This window comes from Manis pentadactyla, chromosome 14 (assembly GCF_030020395.1).
Source record: "Manis pentadactyla isolate mManPen7 chromosome 14, mManPen7.hap1, whole genome shotgun sequence".
Lineage (NCBI taxonomy): Eukaryota > Metazoa > Chordata > Mammalia > Pholidota > Manidae > Manis > Manis pentadactyla.
Window position 1 is genome coordinate 84,701,929 of NC_080032.1, and position 20,920 is coordinate 84,722,848.

At 42.4% G+C, this 20,920-nt stretch overlaps 1 protein-coding gene across 11 annotated transcripts in view; it reads left to right on the forward strand.

Annotated features, from left to right (window-relative positions):
* The first annotated feature begins 3,269 nt into the window (after positions 1-3,269).
* BICD1 (BICD cargo adaptor 1) overlaps positions 3,270-20,920 on the forward strand; it is a 181,875-nt gene continuing 164,224 nt past the window's right edge. For 3 of the 11 annotated variants that reach the window (XM_057492574.1, XM_036889204.2, XM_036889205.2), the window contains exon 1: positions 3,270-3,877. In XM_057492574.1, coding sequence (XP_057348557.1) covers positions 3,665-3,877 — 213 coding nt within the window. In that variant the 5' untranslated portion in view covers positions 3,270-3,664. The remainder of the gene's footprint in view (positions 3,878-20,920) is intronic. The other 8 variants (XM_036889207.2, XM_036889208.2, XM_036889210.2 and 5 more) reach the window with 5 other exon arrangements.

Here is a 20,920-nt window from a genome sequence, read left to right on the forward strand (position 1 = left end):
TAACTGTACATTTAAGTTTCATGACTTTTTGTATTTTCAACTTATTTCTAATTATGAGGTGATAAACACTCTTCTTTATCACCAAAGGAATTTCAGACATCATTGAGGGGGATTAGAAAGAAGGGCAGTCCTTTCCGGCAGCCTTAATAGCACAACTCACCATCTTCCAGCTATCCTGACTTGAAGGCTGTTGTAGTTAACAGGACTATTTAGAGATTTTTCTAATGCATGTTGAGAAGCTAAACAGAAGTACCTTGTCTCTTCTTGCTCTTGGGCAGTGTGAAGTGAAACTCATTTGACTTGTTAAGTGTTTTGCTCTGTGAATGTTTACACTTTGAAAGACCATATTCTTTTTTTTCCCCTTTTTAAAAAGTTGTCACATAACATTACATTAGTTTCAGCTATACAACATTCAAATTCAGTATTCTAACCTGCAAGGCAGGCATAATCCCTGAGTAGAGACTTTGCTTAAAAGCCTCAGCCCTTGATTTTAGTTCTCTGCACTCCCCAAGCTCTTTAGTGCCTTAGGCTTTTACACCTGCTGCTCCCTCTTTCTGGAAAGCTCTTTGTCCACGTTTTGCTTATCCAATTCCTTCATGTTCTGTAGATACTAAAATAAATATCACTTCTTCAGAGAGATCTGCACTGATCATCCTGTTATTTTTTTCTACTTAAATCTTATCCTCCTTTTTCTTCAAAAACTTAAAAACAGGCATATATATGCTGCTTATTAGGTGTCAACTATTATTCTATTCACAACAATCTCATTAGCGGTTGTATTATTATCCCACAGCTAGTAAGGGGCAAAGTTGGAGTTGACCCAGGCAGACTAGCTTCTGTTCTGATCACTGGTGCTGTCTCCTGCCTGTCAGTGTCACATTTTGGAATTACTGTATTAACTCATCTTTGCTGTTGTTTATTTTCTGTCTGTTTTGTTGAGGTGTTTTTGTTCATTCCTCCTAGAAACAAGCTCCATGAAGTCAGGGACCACTGACCACTGACATCTTACTGGTCATTGATTTCACAGTGCCTACTGCTGTACCTAGGACATAATGGTGCCTAATAAACATCTGCTTATGCGTGAGAGCAAGAGAAAGCTATATTCATGCCAACAGAGTTGGTGAGAGGCTAGTTTGAGTTACTAAGTCACAAAATGCGTTTTTCCCTAAGTATTTCTAAATAAGAACGTTTCATAAGGAATTGGACTGCTAGGGTAAAGAAATATGAGGTAACCTTACTTCCAGGAATGCCTTGAGAAATTGTTTCCTAGGTATTTGTCATTGATTGTATCTATGTGTATACGATATGTATGGTACATACAAGAAGACAGAATTGTAACTGGAGTACTGGAAGAGCATGTGCATAAGGAAATAAGTTTACTTTTTTCAAGCTAAATACCAACATATAAAGGATCAAAGTTGTAATAAGCAAAATCTTAGCATTTTAGAATAGTATACAGGTCTGAATGAAGTCAGATGGAATATATTAACACAAGTTTATCAATCAGAAAAGCGGGGCAGCATAGAGCATAAGGAATGGGTGGCAAGTCACCCATTAGAAAATGGAAAGTCACAGAGGCAAACTCCCATCTTACGTCTGTGCAAAGGAAGGGGAGACACAGGCAATCTCCAAGCGTTATGATCCTTTTGGAAGGGCTATGCTCACACTCTGCCGTGAGGAACAACAGCCAGGGGCATCCTGGGAAGAAGGCAGTTGAGCTAACTGCAGTTACAGGCTTTGCCTCTTCTCAGCAGCCCCTAATCAATCCTCGTGATAGAAGCTGGGGGCTGCAGGAGCACACGAGGGGTTTTCCACTGGAGTGTGACTTCAGGGCACATAGGTGGAAGGATGTGGTCACTGTCATCCTCGCTAATCTGCAAGGTCGGAATTCATGGTGGCTGCACATTTCAAGTGTTTTCTCCTTTTATTTATTTATTTATAGATTATATCATCACAAGAGAATTTGTAATTGTGATTCCTGTTGTAATTGACAGGAAGGAATCTTTCGTGTCGTTTTTGGAGGCAGTGGAAATCACACCCAGAGAGCCTGTAAATCAAGGCTTTGAAGGGCGTTGCCACGTGCTCCCCTCCCACACTGTCAGCGATTGTAGTTTGTTTTTCTTTACCATGTACACAGTGAACGCGGAAAGTTCTGTCCTGGTTTTGGTTTTTTTTTTTTTTTTTAACTCAGAAAGGCCACGCCTGTGTATGTGTTGAACACCTCCTGGCCACCGGGAATGTTCTGTCGCTAGTGGCATCCAATAGACGAGAGGGAGGGACGGTCAGGCCCTGGGTCTGTTGGTCCCGCAGCCACTCCTGGTTGTCCAGAAATCACTGTTCTGTGCCTAGTGCTTCCTTCCCTCTTGGTTGTTATCTACTCTCATCTCTTCTCCATTTTTGTTCTCTTTCTCTCTGACTTTGCCTTTACCTCCTTTTGTGACTCTTCACCATCACCCTCGATATTGATTTAAAGAGGTCGTTTTCTGAGCATGTAATATTAGTTGCTGGCGTTGTATTAGTAGTGAGTGAAGGTGAAGCCAACAGGACCCGCTGTAGGGCTCTGGAATTTGATTCAGTTTGGGCTTCACCGCTGAAGCGTCGCCCAACTTTGGGCAAATCACCCAACCTTCCTGTGCCTGGAAATCGGGGATAACGGTTCCTACCTCACAGAGTTATTAGGACTGGAGAGAATGCCCGCACCACACTGACAAGAATGTTTGGTACGTGGTCTCAAGAATTATTCGCTCTTTACTATTTTACAAGTGTTAACGGGAAGGTACTGTTGATACCGAATATATGGAATTTCATGCAGTTTTCCTTTATTGAAGAATCCATGGAGCAGAACCACTGAGGCCAGAAGTAATGGTACCTAGAGACTTCAGCTGCAGGCACTTGTAGGCATCTTCCCGAGTGGAGGTGATCCGTGGTGAGCCGGGCACCGAGGGCCCGGGCGAGGGGGGCGATCCTGAGCGAAGGCCGTCGGGGGGAAGGGTATCTGGTGCGAGCGCGAGGGGCGCCGGGCCGGGGCGGGGCAGCAGAGGAGGGAGGGAGGCGGGCGGGGGGTGGCGCCCGGGCCGGGGGCGGAGGCGGTGAGCGCGCCGGCCCCGGGGCCCCAGCCGTCCGCCTTTCTTCGGGGAGGGCGCGCGTCGCGGCGGGGCCAGGCGCCAGCGCCCTCGGGGCCGGGACGCGCGCCGGGCGCAGCCCCGGGAGAAGCGCCGCTCCCTCCCCGCGCGTTCCGGCCGCCGGCCGCGCGCCCCCGGGCAGCCGGCGGGGGGCGCCTCGGGAGGCCCGGCGGGAGCCTGGCCGCGCCCCGCGCCGCCTCCTTCCGCTCACCGCCCCCTCGGAGCGGCGGCCGCAGCCCGCCGGAGGGAGCAGGTGCGGCGCCGGGCGGGACTGCAGTGGCGCGGCCCGGGGCGGCGGCGGCGGCCGGCGCCCTGAACCCGCAGAATCCCGCGCCGCGGCCGCAGCCCGGGCCGTGCCGCCCGCCCGCCGCTCCCCGCGGGCCCGGCCCTGCGCGCCGCCCGCTCCGGCGGCCGTTCCTCGCGCGTGTCCCGGGCGGAGCCGCGGGGGCACCGCGGCGCCGTCCCCCGGCCGCACTCCTCCCGAGCCGCTCGCGCCTTCCCTCCCCGTGCCCCGCAGCCGCCCGCCTCCGCCCGCCGGGGCGATGGCCGCAGAGGAGGCCCCGCAGGCCGCGGACCACTACAAGGCGGAGATAGAGCGGCTGAGCAAGGAGCTCGCGGAGACGACCCACGAGAAGATCCAGGCCGCCGAGTACGGGCTGGTGGTGCTGGAGGAGAAGCTGACGCTCAAGCAGCACTATGACGAGCTGGAGGCCGAGTACGACGGCCTCAAGCAGGAGCTGGAGCAGCTGCGGGAGGTGAGCACCTGCCGCCGCGCCCCCGCCCCGCGGGCCGGTCGGGAGGGGAGAGGGCGCGACCGAAGGGGCTGCGGCCGCGTTTTAGAGCCCTTTGTTGACAGGAGAAGATTGAAAGAGTCCTTTGTTTTCCTCCCAAGAGAGAAATTGCCCAGGAAATGAATGTCTAAGCCGGAATCTGGGAGGCGGTGGGGGAGGGAGATTCTTAAGAGTCTTCACGTCTCAGCGCCCCAAGGCATCAGTGGGTTGGAATGCATACCGCAAACTTCCCCAAACTGCTGTTATTTCCAACCCAGGCTTCAGGGACAATCCCCTGCTGCACCGAGGCGGTGAGCAGGTTTGCGCCTGAGACCCACAGTCTCGGGCTGTAGAGGCTGCGGGACCCCAGCCTTCTGCTGAGCGGAGCCGGTCCTCGGGGAGAGGGCGAGCTGTCACCAGAGCGCCCCACCAGTCCCCTAGGGCAGGCTGGGCCCGCTGCGTCCTCCCTGGTGTTAGCTGTTCTTGTCGGGGCCGCAGGAGAAAACACTGCCGGCTGCCCCGGCTGCCTTGATTTCACCTCTAGCCGAGGCGGGACGATGCTAAGTCATGTAAGGTCACCCTGAGCAGGGGAAAATTTACCTCCCGTACAAATGGTCTGATGACTGCACCCCCATACAACAAATACAGGGGTAGCCAGCTGGGCATTTCCAATTAGGCCCTACTGTTTGAAATGATGTTATTTATAAAACCAGAATAGTGCAAGTGGTCCATGTAGATAGAACACTTGTCCTGTTCAGTCTTTGGGTATTAGGCTTCTTTTAAAGACTAGATAATGTTCTGGAAGAAAATAATGACTATGCTTTGATTTCCTGTCAAACACTGTAAGAATATACATACTGTTGAAGGAACTCATGTGTTTTACCTGATTCCTGAGGTACTATGGGGACCAGTAACTGGTTATACATTTAAATGTACACACTGATCCTAGGTGTATACTGGCATTTTAAGTGTGAATTCTAATTGGGCACATAATATTATCGAAAGGGTTTACTTATACCATACTCAGTTTCTTTGGGATATCTTTTGTGTTCTTACAGTTAAAAAACATGACATCTAATCCAACTTGCCTTCTAATTTAGTACCTAATATGGTAATAAGCATTTATACTTTCAGGTACATCATATTTTTATTCTGATGCCTAAATGCCAAAAAATAAACCTATGGTAAAAACCTCAGCTAGAACCCCAGCTAGAAGTCTGATTTTTGTAAATTTCTAGTTCACATTTTTCTGATCATGTAGGTGTCTGGTCTTAACAACAGCTGAACTCACTGGTGTTTTCCAACTTAGATGAGGTCTTAGGCAGGTAAATCTAAATTCAGTGATGCCTTGTGTAGTCAGGAAGCAGGATGGGGATTGTAATTCTTAGAGATGTTTGATGTCTCTGCCTGTCAACACCTCTTTGCCAAGACAAGGAAGTGCCAACCAGGTAGTGTTAAGCCATTACCTCTTTGATAAAGGAGGTAGACATAGTTTAATAAAATAGAGTATATAAACTGACCTTCCTGTTTGGTTTGAACAATGCTTCTAGGAGTCTTTCTGTGTGTCATTTGCTCTTACCCTGCATAGTAAACAGTAATGCAATTTTCTTTTGCCTTTCCTCGACCATGAGCTCTTTGGCAAGGAATCTGTCTTAATTTACTTCACATCCACAGTCTTTAACACAAAGCCTACCACATAGTGAACGTATGATAAGTATTTTATGAAAGAATGAATTTATACTGGAAGAAGAAACACCTTTCGCAAGCATTTACTCATCAATATTGGTTAGTGTCAGAGAAAGACTAAGAAAATTAGGAAGTGCAGGAAGTGACTAGTATTAAACTACTTGTATTACTTTCATCAGCAATCATGGGAAAAATGAGAAAATATGTTTTGTAAGAATAGTGTACCTGTGGTATCTTAATATAGAATAATGCAAATACTAATTACAAACCTTTCCTATAAAAAGTTGAGGCATATTCTGTTCTATATAGCAGGAGATTAATAAACATTTATCAGAATTATTTTTAACGCAATGATATTTGTTTACTTATGTTTTTTCAGTTGCATTTGGCATAAATATAATTCAGTTTCAGGTTCTTAATGAAGTGGCTTATACAATTATATAAAAATGTATTTTAGGGTAATAAAATCGTCATTATAATCGAGTATTTGACGGTGAGACATGTTATTTTTATCATTTAAACATGCTACATATTTCAGTTGGGAGTATGATTGAAATGAGCTAAACCAGTCTCAGTGATATCTCCTGTTTGAAAAGTAAATCCAGAGTGATTGTCCAAGCTAAGATAAACCAGTGGTGATGCATAGAAGCCATCTTCGAAAGACAAGGTTTGTGAATGCTCTGGTTTTTCAAAAGGAAGTTTTGTTCATTTTCAGGCATATATAGTAGATCATGTTGTTGCATTTTATCTGTAAAGCCAAGTATGAAATCTTTGGCTTGTTTCTAGGCTCTTTCAGCAAGTGTGATTGATTTAAGAATAATTAGACCCATTTAGGGGAATGTAAAAATACTGTACTAAGTTCAAATTGGGCATTAGTCATTTACAGTGGAGCAGCGCAGCTCAGTTTTCACAGGCCGTTCTGTTTTCAGGAGTCAGCCCCCAGCCATGCTGCTGCCCTCCTTCCCAGGCTGTGTACTGCTGTGATAATAATGCATATAAGCAGTGTTTCTGGAGATGTGCAAAACCAAGATGGTGAATTCAGTAACTTTTTTTCTAGTTATTTCTTCCCTAAGTGAATTGCTTTTTGGCCTGGCCTGATATCATTTAGGGCTCCACCCTGTGCCTACATGACTGCTATAATTCTGTTCCCAAAAGAGTACACTTGGAAGAAAAGTGCTGAGGATAGGATAAAAGAATGGCTTCTGACATCATCATCATCATCTCCTTTTCATTATCTTTGGGGAGCTGGGTACAGCAGCGTGTCTTAGAATACTTGACCATAGTTTTATGATTTCACATATAGTGCTTGCTTTTTCAGTGACCTGGGGGGGCGCCCACGTCTAGGTGTGGTCAGGGCCTGGCTGACTGCATGTTGGGGTGTGTGTAAGTCATCACTGTGTCTGTCACCCAGGCCACAGGAGCATTTGAAGAAGAGATGGTTCTAAAATAATTTGAAAACTAAAAATATACGTATGTTTAAAAAACCCCTAGATTTAAGTTTAGGGTTCTGTTTCATTTTACTTAAAAAACGTTTGAAATTTAATATGTAGTAAATTTTAGAAAGAGCCCCTTAGAGAGGAATGATTCAGCATTTTTGAAATCATGTTCGTGTGACAACTTTAGAAAAGCTTTGCAGCTAAGTTACAGTAGACTATGTACAAGAATCTTCAACTCATTTCCTTGCTCCTATTCTCCAACCTGACACCAAAAGGGTGGATACCAGCTGCTAAAGAAGTGCTTTGTGGACACTGAGCAGTTTTTCTTCCCCAAGTCAACTTTATCCTTTTTTCAGGGCTATGGTGAAATCATTCAAGAAATAAACATTTGAACTTACACACTTTTAGAGATTGTCACTTTAGGGACCTGATGAAAGCCATTTAATTACCTGGATGCATATTTAAACAGAACTAGTATTTTTTTCTTATATACTTGGAAAGATTGTTAGCTTCCTTTGCCTTTGTAAATTCTAAATTATGAAATATGGGGAAGAATAACCCTGGATTTCTTTTCCAACCTATGAGTAAACATAAAGTTCATAATTTATGTACCTAAGCTAGTATTTTTTCTTACTGTTGTTAAAGAAATGTTTACATTTATTACCAAATTAATTTAAAAATATTAAAATATATTAACATGCTTTTGGCAAGTTGACAGACAACCTCGACAAACATAACACTTTCAATCACATTTCTTTTTGTTTTATTGTTTAAGTATGGTTAATATACAATATTATACCGGTTTGGGTATATGGCATAGTGATTCGACAGTTTATGTACATTACAAAATGCTTACCACATTAAGTGTAGTTATCTGTCACCGTGCAAAGATTTAAATATATTCCCTATGCTGTTCTTTTAATCACTTTGACTTATTTATTTTGTGATGGGAAGTTTGTGCCTTGTTGTCCCCTTCACCTGTTTCCCCTGTCCCACCAGCCCCATCCCTTATGGCAATCACCAGTTTGTTCTCTGAGTCGTTGTGGATTCCATATTAAGTGATATAATATGGTGTTTGACTTTCTCTGTCTGACTTATTTCACTTATCATTGTAAGGTGCATCCATTGTTTTTTTTTTTTTTTTTGAGAGGACATCTCATATTTATTGATCCAATGGTTGTTAACAACAATAAAATTCTGTATAGGGGACTCAATGCACCATCATTAATCCACCCCAAGCCTAATTCTCATCAGTCTCCAATCTTCTGAAGCATAACGAACAAGTTCTTACATGGTGAACAAGTTCTTACATATTGAATAAGTTACATGGTGAACAGTGCAAGGGCAGTCATCACAGAAACTTTCGGTTTTGATCACACATCACGAACTATAAACAATCAGGTCAGATATGATTATTCGTTTGACTTTTATAGTTGATTTATATGTGAATCCTGCATTTCTCCCTTATTATTATTATTATTATTATTATTATTATTATTTTTAATAAAATGCTGAAGTGGTAGGTAGATGCAAGATAAAGGTAGAAAACATAGTTTAGTGCTGTAAGAGGGCAAATGTAGATGATCAGGTGTGTGCCTGTAGACTATGTGTTAATCCGAGCTAGACAAGGGCAATAAAACATCCACATATGCAGAAGATTTCTCTCAGAACAGTGGGGGGTGAGGTTCTAAGCCTCACCTCTGTTGACCCCCAATTTCTCACTTGATGGCCCCCCTGCGACTGTGCCTGTCTTAGGTTGTTCCTCCCTTGAGGAATCTTACCCGTCTCTGGCTAACCAGTCATCTTCCGGGGCCATACAGGGAGATGTAAAGTTGGTAAGTGAGAGAGAAGCAATATTGTTTCCATCCATTGTTTTTGCAAATGGCAAGATACTGTTCTTTTTTATGGCTGAGTAATATTCCTTTGTATATGTGTACCGTATCTTCTTTATCCATTCATCTATTGATGTACTCACATTTCCTTTCTCCCTCCCTCCCTCCCTCCCTCCTTCCTTCCCTTCCTTCCTTTCTTTCTTTTCTCTCTCTTTTTTATGAATTGCTCTAACTGGGACCACTGCTTCTTTTCATTTCAACTCAAGATTGCATCTCTGCCAAGGTTATTTCTCAGATTATCATTTAGCAGGATTTTATAATCCTTCATCACATTTACCATGTTTGCATGAATATGTACAGCAGCCATGGTTTGAAGATTTTTAACAGAATTTGATGCTTATAAATGTTCTGTCTTATCACCCCCTTAAGTACACTTGTACTTTATGGAGATTGCATTCTGAATTTGAAAATTTTTGACAATTACTTTAATGTTGAAATATATATAGTAAAAGACTGTCTCACACATAAGTTTATACCTGTAAATATGGCTTTGAAGGAGGGGAGGGCATGAGAAGATGCCCAGTCCAACTATTAAATAACTCATTATGCTAAAGGAGAAGGCATGTGAAGTCAAGGGGCAGAAGATGAAATAGAGACCCATTAAAAGGAAATGAAAGGAAATACTTAGTAACTATGTTTGGTCCCTTACATCTTATCTTATTTATCTTCAAAGTAACTCAGGCTTATTGCCCATTTTTACAGATAAGAAAATAATGAAAGTAATAAAGCATTTAATTTTGGACAAAGCCCCACTGAGGACCTGACACTTTGCACGCGTGATCTCTAATTCTTACAACAATCCTTTTACAAGTTAGGTAGTACTCGAATTACACAGAAAAGGAGAGTAGGTCTTAGAAAGGTGAAGGATTCTTCTCAAGGTCACAGAGCTGAGTGGGGGCACCCCCTTTAGGAGGAAGCCCACTTCCTGTTCACCTCACTGTTGTACTTGGGAGGGTGAAACCTCTCAGGCACAGTCGGTTTGGAAGGTCACACTCCTGGTTTTACAGGGTAGATCGGAGCAGTGCAGTAGGGATAGTGGGGAGGGGACAAACCTAAGAGCTGTTTAGGACGGTAGGGTGGAAGGCGGTGCTGGATGGGACCCGACATGGACGAAGAGTCGAGTTGAAAAGCTTCCCAGCACGGAGAGAAGGGGGTTCTGCTCAAGAAGAAGGAACTGAGGGCAAGAAGAGCCTTGGAAGGTAGCGCTGACGGCCAACTAATGAGTCCTTTCAATTCATGTTTTCTTTGCGGGGAGGCAGACGTTGCATGAGCAGTTGAAATACTCAACTCTCAGTTTAATAAAACAAGTGAATAATTTGTGCGATTGGTTATCGTTTTATTCAGACTTAATTTCTAGAATATGGACGATATGAACAATTTGACAATGTTGTCACCAGTCAGTTTGATTGCATTCTGAATTAGGAGAGGTGCAAACTAATGAACAGTGGGCGTAGCATCTGGGCAGGCCCTGAGACAGAGGGCAGCCTGAGTGGACAGCTCGGTCCTGGGGGGCGTCAGGGTGGAGGGGCCTGGAGCAGCACACGCCCCTCGCTGGCTGATGACTGGAAAGTGCAGTAGCGCTTTTAATTTAAATCAATCCTCCCTTCCTCCCTCCCTCCCTCCCTTCCTTCCTATTGCTCACACCTTGGTGAGTATTCTCTTAAACTTGTTTTAAATATTTTTGAACAAATGAGTCCATACGCGGGGTTTTATGTTACTGTTTTCTTTGTTTTTGTGAAAACAGGATCATGCCATACATTTTACTCTGCAGGTCGGCATTTTTCATTTAGTGCTATGTCTGTTTAAGATGCAGATATTTCTAGAACAGGGCTGCATGTGTAAGGCACTGATGTTTCAAGTGTGAAGAAGATGGGATTAGGGAAGGAGACCAAAGAGCCTGGGGGTGGGGGTGGGGGGTGACACTGGGGGCTCCAGGTGGGGAGAGGTGGCCCAGCCTCTGCCCTGAGGACACCTGGGGGTCAGTGAGAGGGGAAACGAGCATACGTGTGTGTAAAAGAAACTGATGGAATTTGGCTTGTTGCCCCATGGCAGGCCTGTGTGACAACACCAAGGAAAAGATACAAAGTTTTGTGAGGAAATTAGAAGCATTTTTGATTCCTTGTCTTCTTGGCTGATGCCTGAGCTACGTGTGTCAGCATAATAGGTGGCCAGTGTCCAAGAGCCGGTCCTGCAGAGTGGCTACATCCTGTCCACACTGACTCTTGGTGAGAAGCCAGGAAGACTCAGGCAATTGGGCCTCGTGTTCTTCTATCTTTGTCCCGTAATCATGGAGTTTTGAGAGCTGGTTAGGAATTACACAGCAGCTCAGATGCAGCACGTTTTGTTGGCGATAGGGAGCAGAGGGTACAGGACAGGAAATTGTTCTGCAAAATTGTTCTTCCTTATTATGATGGCAAGGAATGTAGGAGTGGTGATTGTTACTTTTTCCTCCTAGGATTTAATTATTTTGTCTATAAAATTAAAGGATTGAAATAAATAGATAACCTCTATGATTTTTATCAGCTTTAAATTTGTGCAATGCCATGTTTTAGAATGACCTGGTTTACTTATTTATGTACCTGTCCTTTACCTTTCATTCTATTTTTTATTACATAGTACAGAATAATCTTGCTAATTGCCATAATTTTCCCTCGCCTTCAGGGATATGCGTCAGCGTTTCCTCTATTTTTCCTCCTGTCTGTTTCCACTCTGGTCTCTCAGTTCCAGCCAGGATTAACCACCTTCTGTACCTCCAAAGCTTGTTTTTTTTTTTAATGATTCATAGTTCTCTTCTTTGAACACCTGGCCCAAAATCATCTCCCTTCTGGATTCACTTTACTTCCAATCACGCCTGTGCTGCTATAGAATGGATTCACTGGTTTTCATTGACAAATCTATACTTGCTTTCAGAGAGCTGAGTAAGACCCAGTGGGTATGGGGGAGCCAGATTGGGGATCGAAATAAATAACGAACAAGGACAGTTGTCCAATAATGGAATGAGGCACCTTCTTTAGAAAGTAAAGTTCCCTGTCACTGAAAAGTTTAAGAAGCCAGCCAACCGTCTGCTGGGAGTACTGTCTGGAAGGTTTGTGCTTGGAAAGAGTTTATATAGGATGAGTTTGAAGGTCTCCCTAGGCTGACTTTTTTTTTTTTTTAATCATTTTAGGTGTTCCAAGTAATTTCATATGTTTACGTTTTTTAACTCCCTTCTTCACCACGAGATCATAAGCATTTCCAACATGGTTACATTTTTCTGCTCTAATGTTTAGCATTTAGTGGTGATTTGGAGTGTTAGAACAGCAATAATTTGAACATGTTGGAATGTTTTCACCGTGTATCGAAAGTTTATCTTAACTTTGATTTCAGTTGGTAAACTGATGCACAATAAAAACGCTTCATAAGACTATCTCTGCAAATTTGGGGACATTTCAGTGAGACTTTATGCATTTTGAAGTTATATGGCAATTAAGGGGGGTCTACAGCCTCCAGAATCTTTGTTGCACACACACACACATACAATCATATGTTGTCCTTTACACTTTGTCCAGTATTTTATAATCTGCATAGCTGACCATTCACTTTACATGCCAATCTGAGTTTTCCTTTTTGCTTTAGCTTGCCCATTATCTCTTGTTCTGTTTCATTTATTCATTCAAATGCTTGTATTGAGTGGATACTCTGCTGGGCACCGTGCCACTTGCCACTTGCTGAAGGGGCGGTGTTGACCAAGACAGACAAGATGGAGCTGCCGAATGGAGTTTGCTTTTCAGACCCGGGACTAGTCAGCAAGCACACACACGCTTTATGTGTAAGGAATGCCCTGAGTGAAGCGATGGCCACTGGCTGGGGACGTCATCTTCCAGGAGGTGACATCTGAGCCCAGAGCTGAATGGGGAGGAGGAGCCAGTCACGTGGAGACTGAGGGAGTGATTTTAGAGGGAGGGACAAGTGTAAAATCTTGGAACGCTAGCTGTCAGGGGAAATGATGGGCTGCCTATAAAATAACCAGTTGTATTCAAAAACTGACCACCATAAAATAGAATGTTACCTTTAGATATTTCAAATGAGGTTTTGGGTTTCAGTATTGGACGTGTTTTGAGCAAAGCCAAGATATCCCTCCTACCCACCAAGATCTTCTTTTAGAAGAGCTGGGTGAGAACCAGTGGCTTCCAGTACAGACCACTCACTAGGATCATCTGCATGGTTTGTAAAAATACCGCTGCCTGGACCCCGCTCTGGGACAGTTCAGTCAGTGCCATCAGAGGTAGAGCTGGGGCTACAGTATTGTTACCCCCACCCCCTCCATAGGTGCAGCTGGGCTGAGAACCGCTCTCCTGTATAAACTTCCAACTCTAGCAGAATATGGCTCCGTAGGAGTGGAAGTTGGCTAAGCAAAGCTGGGAAGTGAGGCGCTCACGTGTGAACCTCACTTGCATAGCCTTTTCACGTGTCTTCTCTGTTCTCTGGAAATGAAGACACTGTGAAACCTTTCAGAAAACCAGCAGACATCAAAAGCTTAATTGCATTAGGCAGAGATGCATGTTATTAATTTTCTATCCATCAGGGTTGTTTACATTTTCTTTCAAAAATTGTCTCGTTTATTATGTCTAGTATGTCATTCCATTCTATTTGCAGTTGTTTATGCCAACTTTATAAGTTTATTTAATAGAGTATTTAAAAGCATTGTTTGGATGGATTGGTTTTTAACTTCTGGAGTTATTTTCAGTGGTTCTTTCGGTTATATATGCTTACTGTTTTCAGGCATTTTATGGAGAAACAGCGCTAGTCTAAAATGTTTAACTGCTGTGTTTCTGTCTCCAAATTTAGAATTGAAACTAAGAAACCTGTTTACATTTATGGGAAGGACATAATAACAGTAGCAATTTCCTTAAGTAAGAATGTTTTGTTATAGTTTGGTGTGAGTCTGTCTGTGGTGGAAGGTTCAGATGACTGGTCTTTGCTTTTCTCTTGCATACTGCAGACTGATGGGGGATCAAATGTCACTGCTGGAGAGCCCTTAGCCATCAATTTTTGAAATTGGCAGAGGTTTATATTATAACATGGATGTGCCTTGTTGATAATCCTCACTGACTGCCATTTTCTAGAAGGTTTTAGGAGATTTCTTTTTTAGTTGACCTCAGAGTGAGGTAACCAGATGGAGACAGGATTAGTTTAATCTTGGACATGACTTCTTTTGTTGAGCTGATATACTGTCATCTTGTAGATGATCTCTTTGGAATTTACAGAGTTTTTTTCCCCTTTAAATCATAGTCTGGCATGCTTTCTGCTAATGCTGGTGTGTGTGCAGAGCCTTCAAACCCAAAACTTCAAGAAAATAAAATGAGGAAGAAAAGGCAACCATTAGAGAGAGGAGAAAGAAAAGATAGGATACACTGTACTTGAAAAACCAATTATGTATTTTGTGATTTGTTGACTGGATTATTTTGTAAAGATTAATACAGTTTTAAGCAGTGTAGTAAATTCAGAATTAAGTATGGTTTAATGACTGGTTTTAATGACCTGAGCAACAAGAAGATCCCCTTTTTGTTAAATAAACGAAAGACTTTTCTTAAAGAGTTCTCAGGTCCTCTGTCTTAATCATGGTAGTCACTGACAATCAAGTTTTATGTGCTTTTTTTTCATTTTAGGAAAATAAATCATATGTCATTGCAAGTAACACTGAAGTGTTTGGGATAATATGAGCTACTTGCTACAGTTGAGACACGGATCTCAAAAACCACAATTGCATTTTTAGACAATGTCACAGTGAGACATTTCAGGAAAAAAAGTGAAAGAACTCTAGATCAGTGAGATTTGGTTATCATTCATCAATTCCAAGTGAAAAGTTTTTAAGTTGCCTTTTAATTTGTGATGCTAATGTGATTTAGCAACTTGGAAAATGGACACCGGTGTAAACTGTGCTCAGATAAGTCAGTGCATAAAACTACACGATGGTTCATTCATTCTTTTCTACAGTAACGGTATATTAGTGCCTCTTAGATGTTAGGCACAGATCTGGGTGCTGAGGATATATGCAGTGGAAAACAAATGCATGAGAAATCTTGGCGGGGTTGGGGGAGATTGGAGAGGGGACAGTAAGCAAAATAAGTAAAATAGAATGTTAGGTGGACCTAAATGATATTGAGGAAATGGAGTGAGAAAGAGGAAGCTGGCCTGCTGATGCCGGGGTTCTTGTTCACGAAGCCAAAGAATGAGCTTTGCAAACACTCAAGGTAGGAGAACAAGGTACAGGCTTTTATTTAGAGATGAAGTGAGAGGACAGAGCTCCTGGCTCATGCCAGGAGGGGACAAGAGAGCCTGGGGTGGTATGTTGTCTAGGGGATTTATAGGCAGTTGAGGATTTGGGGGAATTGAGGGCTTAGGGTGTGGAGTTGTACCGCCTGCCCCGCCCTCAAGGTGGGCTGGGTTGTTGTCTGTTTTCCAGGGCTGTTGACAGTGAAGTCACGGGCTCTGCTGAGATACCCTTGCGGAACACTCAGACATTCCAGGCCAAGTTGCTCCTGGCCTTTTGACCTTTAACTGTTCTCACTCAAGGTGTCTGTATTCCTAGTCTGGTATCTTTACCCTAGAGAATTAGTGTGACCTTGACTTTGCATAATGCTGAACACAGAGTTTCTAAAGGGACTTTACATTGTTACATTGCTTTGACCGTAAATATACAGCCTTGCTTTTTCCGGAGGCCCTCACCCTACTCTGATGACACCCACTGTCCCTGTCTCACTGTGACAGGGGAAAAGTTACTATTTCCAATGGAGTAGTCGGAGGATGCCACCTTGAGAGGGACGAGACGAAACCCCCTGCAGAGGAGGGAATATTGGGGGGATTACTGCTTGGCAGCAGTTCTGTGGTTGGAGCAGGTGGTATTTGCAATGGTGTGAGGGAGCGGTGGTGAGCCTAGAGAGATGGTTGGCAGCCAGCTGGGAAGAGGCTGATGCTGGGGTTTTTGTTTGTGGAGTCGAAGAATGAACTTAGCAAACACGCAAGGTAGGAGAGCCAGGGAGAGGCTTTTATTTAGAGATACAGTGAGAGGACAGAGCTCCTGGCGGGGACAAGAGAGCCTGGGGTGGTGTGTTGCCTAGGGGATTTATAGACAGTTGAGGATTTTTGGGAACTCATAAAGGGCTTGTTAAAAGTGGCCTTAGGATGCTTGTCCTTGATGAGGTATTAAATCCCTTTTAGCATGCTAAAGTGAATCTTACACATGATTACAAATAATTAGCATAGTAAAAACATGGGCTACTTTATCTGGGAAGTATCAACTGATCTCACTGAAGAATGACTCTAGAGGTTAAAGTTTAACACAGAGTGTTGGTAGGAGGTTTCCTTGCATGTAGTTACATTGCTCTGACTGTACATATCCTGCCTTGCTTTTTCCGGAGGCCCTCGCCCTACTCTGACTATGCCAATGGGCCCTGTCTCAAGGCTTTGTCAGGAGGCTTGTGGGTCCCCACCATCATGGCCTTAGTGAGTTTAATTTTGCATGACGTCTCTGTGGAGTTGACGGTGGTGATGTCGGCCAGGGGAAGGCTTCTGGCCCAGTGATGCTGAAGGAAGTAGCAAGGGGTCTGGACGTATCTGCTGCTCCTCTGCCCTCTGTTTGCTGTGTCTTAGAGTTTGTCTTAGCCTCATGGCCTTTTGTGTATTGGAGAGCGGGAACTCCCAGTCTTGCTCCCCTTGGGATTGGGTGGCCTAATTGCCCCTGAGTTGGGGTCCTTTCATCCAGGTGGGCTGGGGCAGGGCCTGAGGACCCTGATCCCTCGCATGCCCGACTCTCACCTCCGGGAGCCCGTAGTGCCCTTAGATTCTTGACTTGGATTCTAACCTGTGGATCAGTCCCTTGGATGTTGACAGCAGCTTTGCTAATTAAGATTAATTGCCATCTTCTTCCTCTCTCGTCTCTAGTTGCCATGGATTCAGGTATCCTTTTGTTAGGCAGGAAAATATAGATATGAGCAGGGGGGAAAGAGAACATGGTAGAAAGGATTCAGTTAACCAGTTAAAACTAGAAATCCAGAAAAGACTCAGTTAATGAGTTAATCAGTTAAATCTCAAAAGGTCAAAAGCAACTTGGCCTTGAATGTTTGAATATTCCTGATAAGGAAAAGTATCAGCACTGCCCATGTCTTCATTGTGTCAGTTAGATCATTTTAAGATTTAGTCTAGCCTGCTGAAAGGCCCACCTATAAACAGCATAATAAAGACAGGGAGATCCCACCTTAAGGCCAAAATTGTATTTTGGAAAAAAAAACCCAGAAAGTTTAAGAAGAAAAATTCTTAACGTACTCTTTAGCAAACAAATAACTACCCATCTTGGAGGAAGGGCTGACAGTCTTGATTGATATGCCCCCAAACCAGGAAACTGCTGTCCTGGGAGGGGACCAGAGCAGTAAATTTTTTGTGTTAAGCTAATTTTGCAGAATTACCTAGAGAACTGATAAGAAACTTAATGTCTCATCAAAGATACTTGAGACCACTTAACAAGTCCACACCCTAGCCCTTTGTCACATTCCTGAAAAACCCTTAAAAGCGGGAACACCCAGCCTTTCAGGGTATTCCTTTCTCTGAGGTTGCCCACACTTTCTAAGTGTGTAACTTTATAATCTTAAAAACTCTTTTTCTCCAACCTTTCAGGGTGCTCCTCTCTCTCTGAGGTCACCTGCACTTTCTCTCTAAGTGACTTTAAATAAAACTTTTACTTTGCTTTATTACTGTGTCTCTGCCCTTCAATTCTTCGTTGTGGTGCAGATAAGAACCGAGGAAAATACCCGCCTCTCCCACACAGTTTGATGGAGAGAACTTTACAATTTTAATCTAGTTGACTTACCACTTTTCTAGCTTGTTTATTTTGATTCTTGTTTAAGAAATTCTTACTATGAGGTCATAAAAATATTAACCTATATTGTTTCCCAGATATCTTATAGTTTGTCTTCTGTATTTAAATTTTCTTTCTCCCTGGAATTGATTTGTATTTAATGCAAGATAGAAGTCTAATTTAGTTTTTCCCCATGAAACTGGATAGCCACTTATCTTGACATCACCAATTACTGATTTTCTCCACTAAACTTCAATCAATGTCTGCTTTGTCATAAATCAAACTTTTATATATGCATGGGTCTGTTTCTGGATTTTTCTTTCCGTTGGCTGTTGTTCTGTTCCTGGGCAAATGCCGCACCCTCTTACCACTGTAGCTCTGTAACAGGTCCTTGATACTTGGTGGGGTACTTCTCCCTATTTTGCTCTTCTTTAGAAGTCCTTGGCTTTAGGAATCTTCTTTGTCCCCATTGGCTCTTTGCTTTGATATGCTTGCAGCATTCACAAGGAAGCAGCAGGTGAATGAGGGCGGATCACACTGTTTATCCTTCCCCTTAAGAGTTCAGGAGGAGGATGCTGACTGTGTGTGTGTGTCTTATGTTTGTTTTTATAAGCAAAGCAGCCAAGTTGCAACAAGGGAACTAAATTGTCTAATTAGTTACTAGAAACCTTAGTGGTATCTGTGATCTAATTCTTAAGGAGTCACTTTGTAAAAAAATATTTAAGGGCTTTTCAAAAATATTAAAAATTATAAGCTCTAATCCCCAAAATCCCTTTTGTGGCTTTTGAGCAAGCACATGCATATTTCTAACTTAAGCACCTGAAATATCTTTTTACCTGTAGCTGTATAAAAATTCTTTCTTTTGTTATTTTCCAGTTATGACATTGGAAAAATTAATTTCTAAATTAATTTCCAATTAACTGGTCTAGTTAGGTATAAATAATACAATCCCATAAAGTTTAATATGGAGAAGGTTCAGGTGAAATATTACCTAAGTAGGAATCAATATATTTTATCATTTATACTATTTCACTTTTGGTATTATGAAAAATGTAGTTTCTCTTCTTTAGAAAAAACCCATAGGATTTTTTGTGCTCAGTTTTAAACCAGTACATTTTCCCTTATGTTTATAGCTTAATTATATTTTCAAGTCAAAGTATTTGAGTTTTTCCCTTCAAATGATGCCGGGGTTCTTGTTCACGAAGCCGAGGAATGAACTTTTACTATGTTGCTGTAGGAGAGCAAGGTACAGGCTTTTATTTAGAGATAAAGTGAAAGGACAGAGCTCCTGGCTCACTCCAGGAGGGGACAAGAGAGTCCGGGGTGGTGCTTTGTCTAGGGGTTTTATAAGCAGTTGAGGATTTTTGAGAACATGAAAAAAGGCTTAGGGGTGTGGACTTATTAAGTGGTCCCTGAATATTTAGAATTAACGCAAGGAACTTCCTGCTCTGATTTCTCCCTGAGATACCAGCATCTTGGTCTGGGGGCATATCAAACAAGGCCACCTGCCCAGCCCCCAAGGTGGGCTGAGGTATTGTTTACTAAAGAGTAAGTTAAGAATTTCTGACTTCTTAACTTCTTGGGTATTAAAATGCAATCTTATCTTTAAGGTGGACTCTTTCTTGCCTTTTACTGTGTTGTTTATGCCTGGGCTGACTTGCTAAATTAGTTGCCCAGTTTGCAAAATCACCTTGTCAGATCTGAAGGAGGAAAGACAGCACATAGGCCTGGGCCTTTTAGCATGCTGAAGTGAATCTTACACATGATTATAAATGATTAGCATAATAAAAACATGTGCTACCCTTCTTTATCTGGGGAACATTAACTGATCTCGCTGAAGAATGACACTAGAGCTGAATGTTTAACACAGAGTTTTGGTAGGGGGTTTCCTTGCATGTAGTTACATTGCTCTGACTGTAAATATCCTGCTTTGCTTTTTCCGGAGGCCCTCACCCTACTCTGACTACCCCCATGGTCCCTGTCTCAATAATATTATTAACAACATAGAGAGGAAAAGTTCAGCAATGCAGCATCATGTTAGAACTCCCTCTTTAAGATTAACAAAAGACTTCTCTAGTCCCTTTTTTTCTCCCTGTATACTTTTCTTTCTCATCTTCTTTATCGCCTCTCCATTAACTTTACACTAGAATATCACGGATTTAATGGCCCATGGAAGAATGAACTCTAATTAGGAAAAAATTCCTGAGAACATTTATTCAATGTCTATGGAAGACATCTTCCTAAGCAAGATATAAAGCTTAGAATCAAAAGGCAGGGCTGACATATTTGGTTACATAGTAACTTAAAAAAAAACAAAAAACAAATGTGATAAAGACCATAAATAAAAATAGAAATCAAACAACACCTTGGGAAAAATAATGCAACATGAATGACTTACAAAGATCATTATCTCTAATGTATAGCTCCTATGAGTTGACTGAAGCCAATAATAAAATAGAAAAAAGGGGCAAAGACTATAACTAGATGGATGAGGAATTGCACACAATCAAGAAACATCTGAAAAGGTGCTCCATCTTAGTAGTCAGTGAATGTAAATTAATAATAGTGAGTTTTCACTTTTTTATCAATCAACTTATAGAAATTTTAAATATTGATAATATACAGTCTTGGAAAGTGCAGATACGTGAGCATTCTCTTACATTGCTTGTGGGAGTGTGAATTGCTGTGAGTTTTGAGACTGTGACTTGGTAGTCTGTATTATGATATAAAATGCACACAATACTTGGGCCCTACAATGTCACACAAATCATAGGTCACTGTATGCAGTGTCCTAATACCACTCATCGAAGAAAAGCACTGTTTAGCTTTTAGTGTCTAATCTAGACCACATCTATATGTGTGCTACATACAAAGAACTAAATTATACCTATTCCTCTTTTACATATCTTCACAGACTTCTATATGTTTGAATAAATGATGCTGTAAGATTTAAATTAATATTTTTAAATCTAGAAATAATCCTATGCATCCTCAGTTAACCCTCTTCCTTAGCCCTTTTCATAAACCTGGTTTAAACTTTAGATTTTGCTGAAAGTATGATTAAAAAAATTTTTTTTAAATGGTGCATTGTTTGTCAGTTCTTCTTGGTCTTAAAAATGTGTCTGAGTATTTTTGGTGAAAGCTAGTTCTCCTTATGGAGAACTCAGTGTGTTCCTCTCAT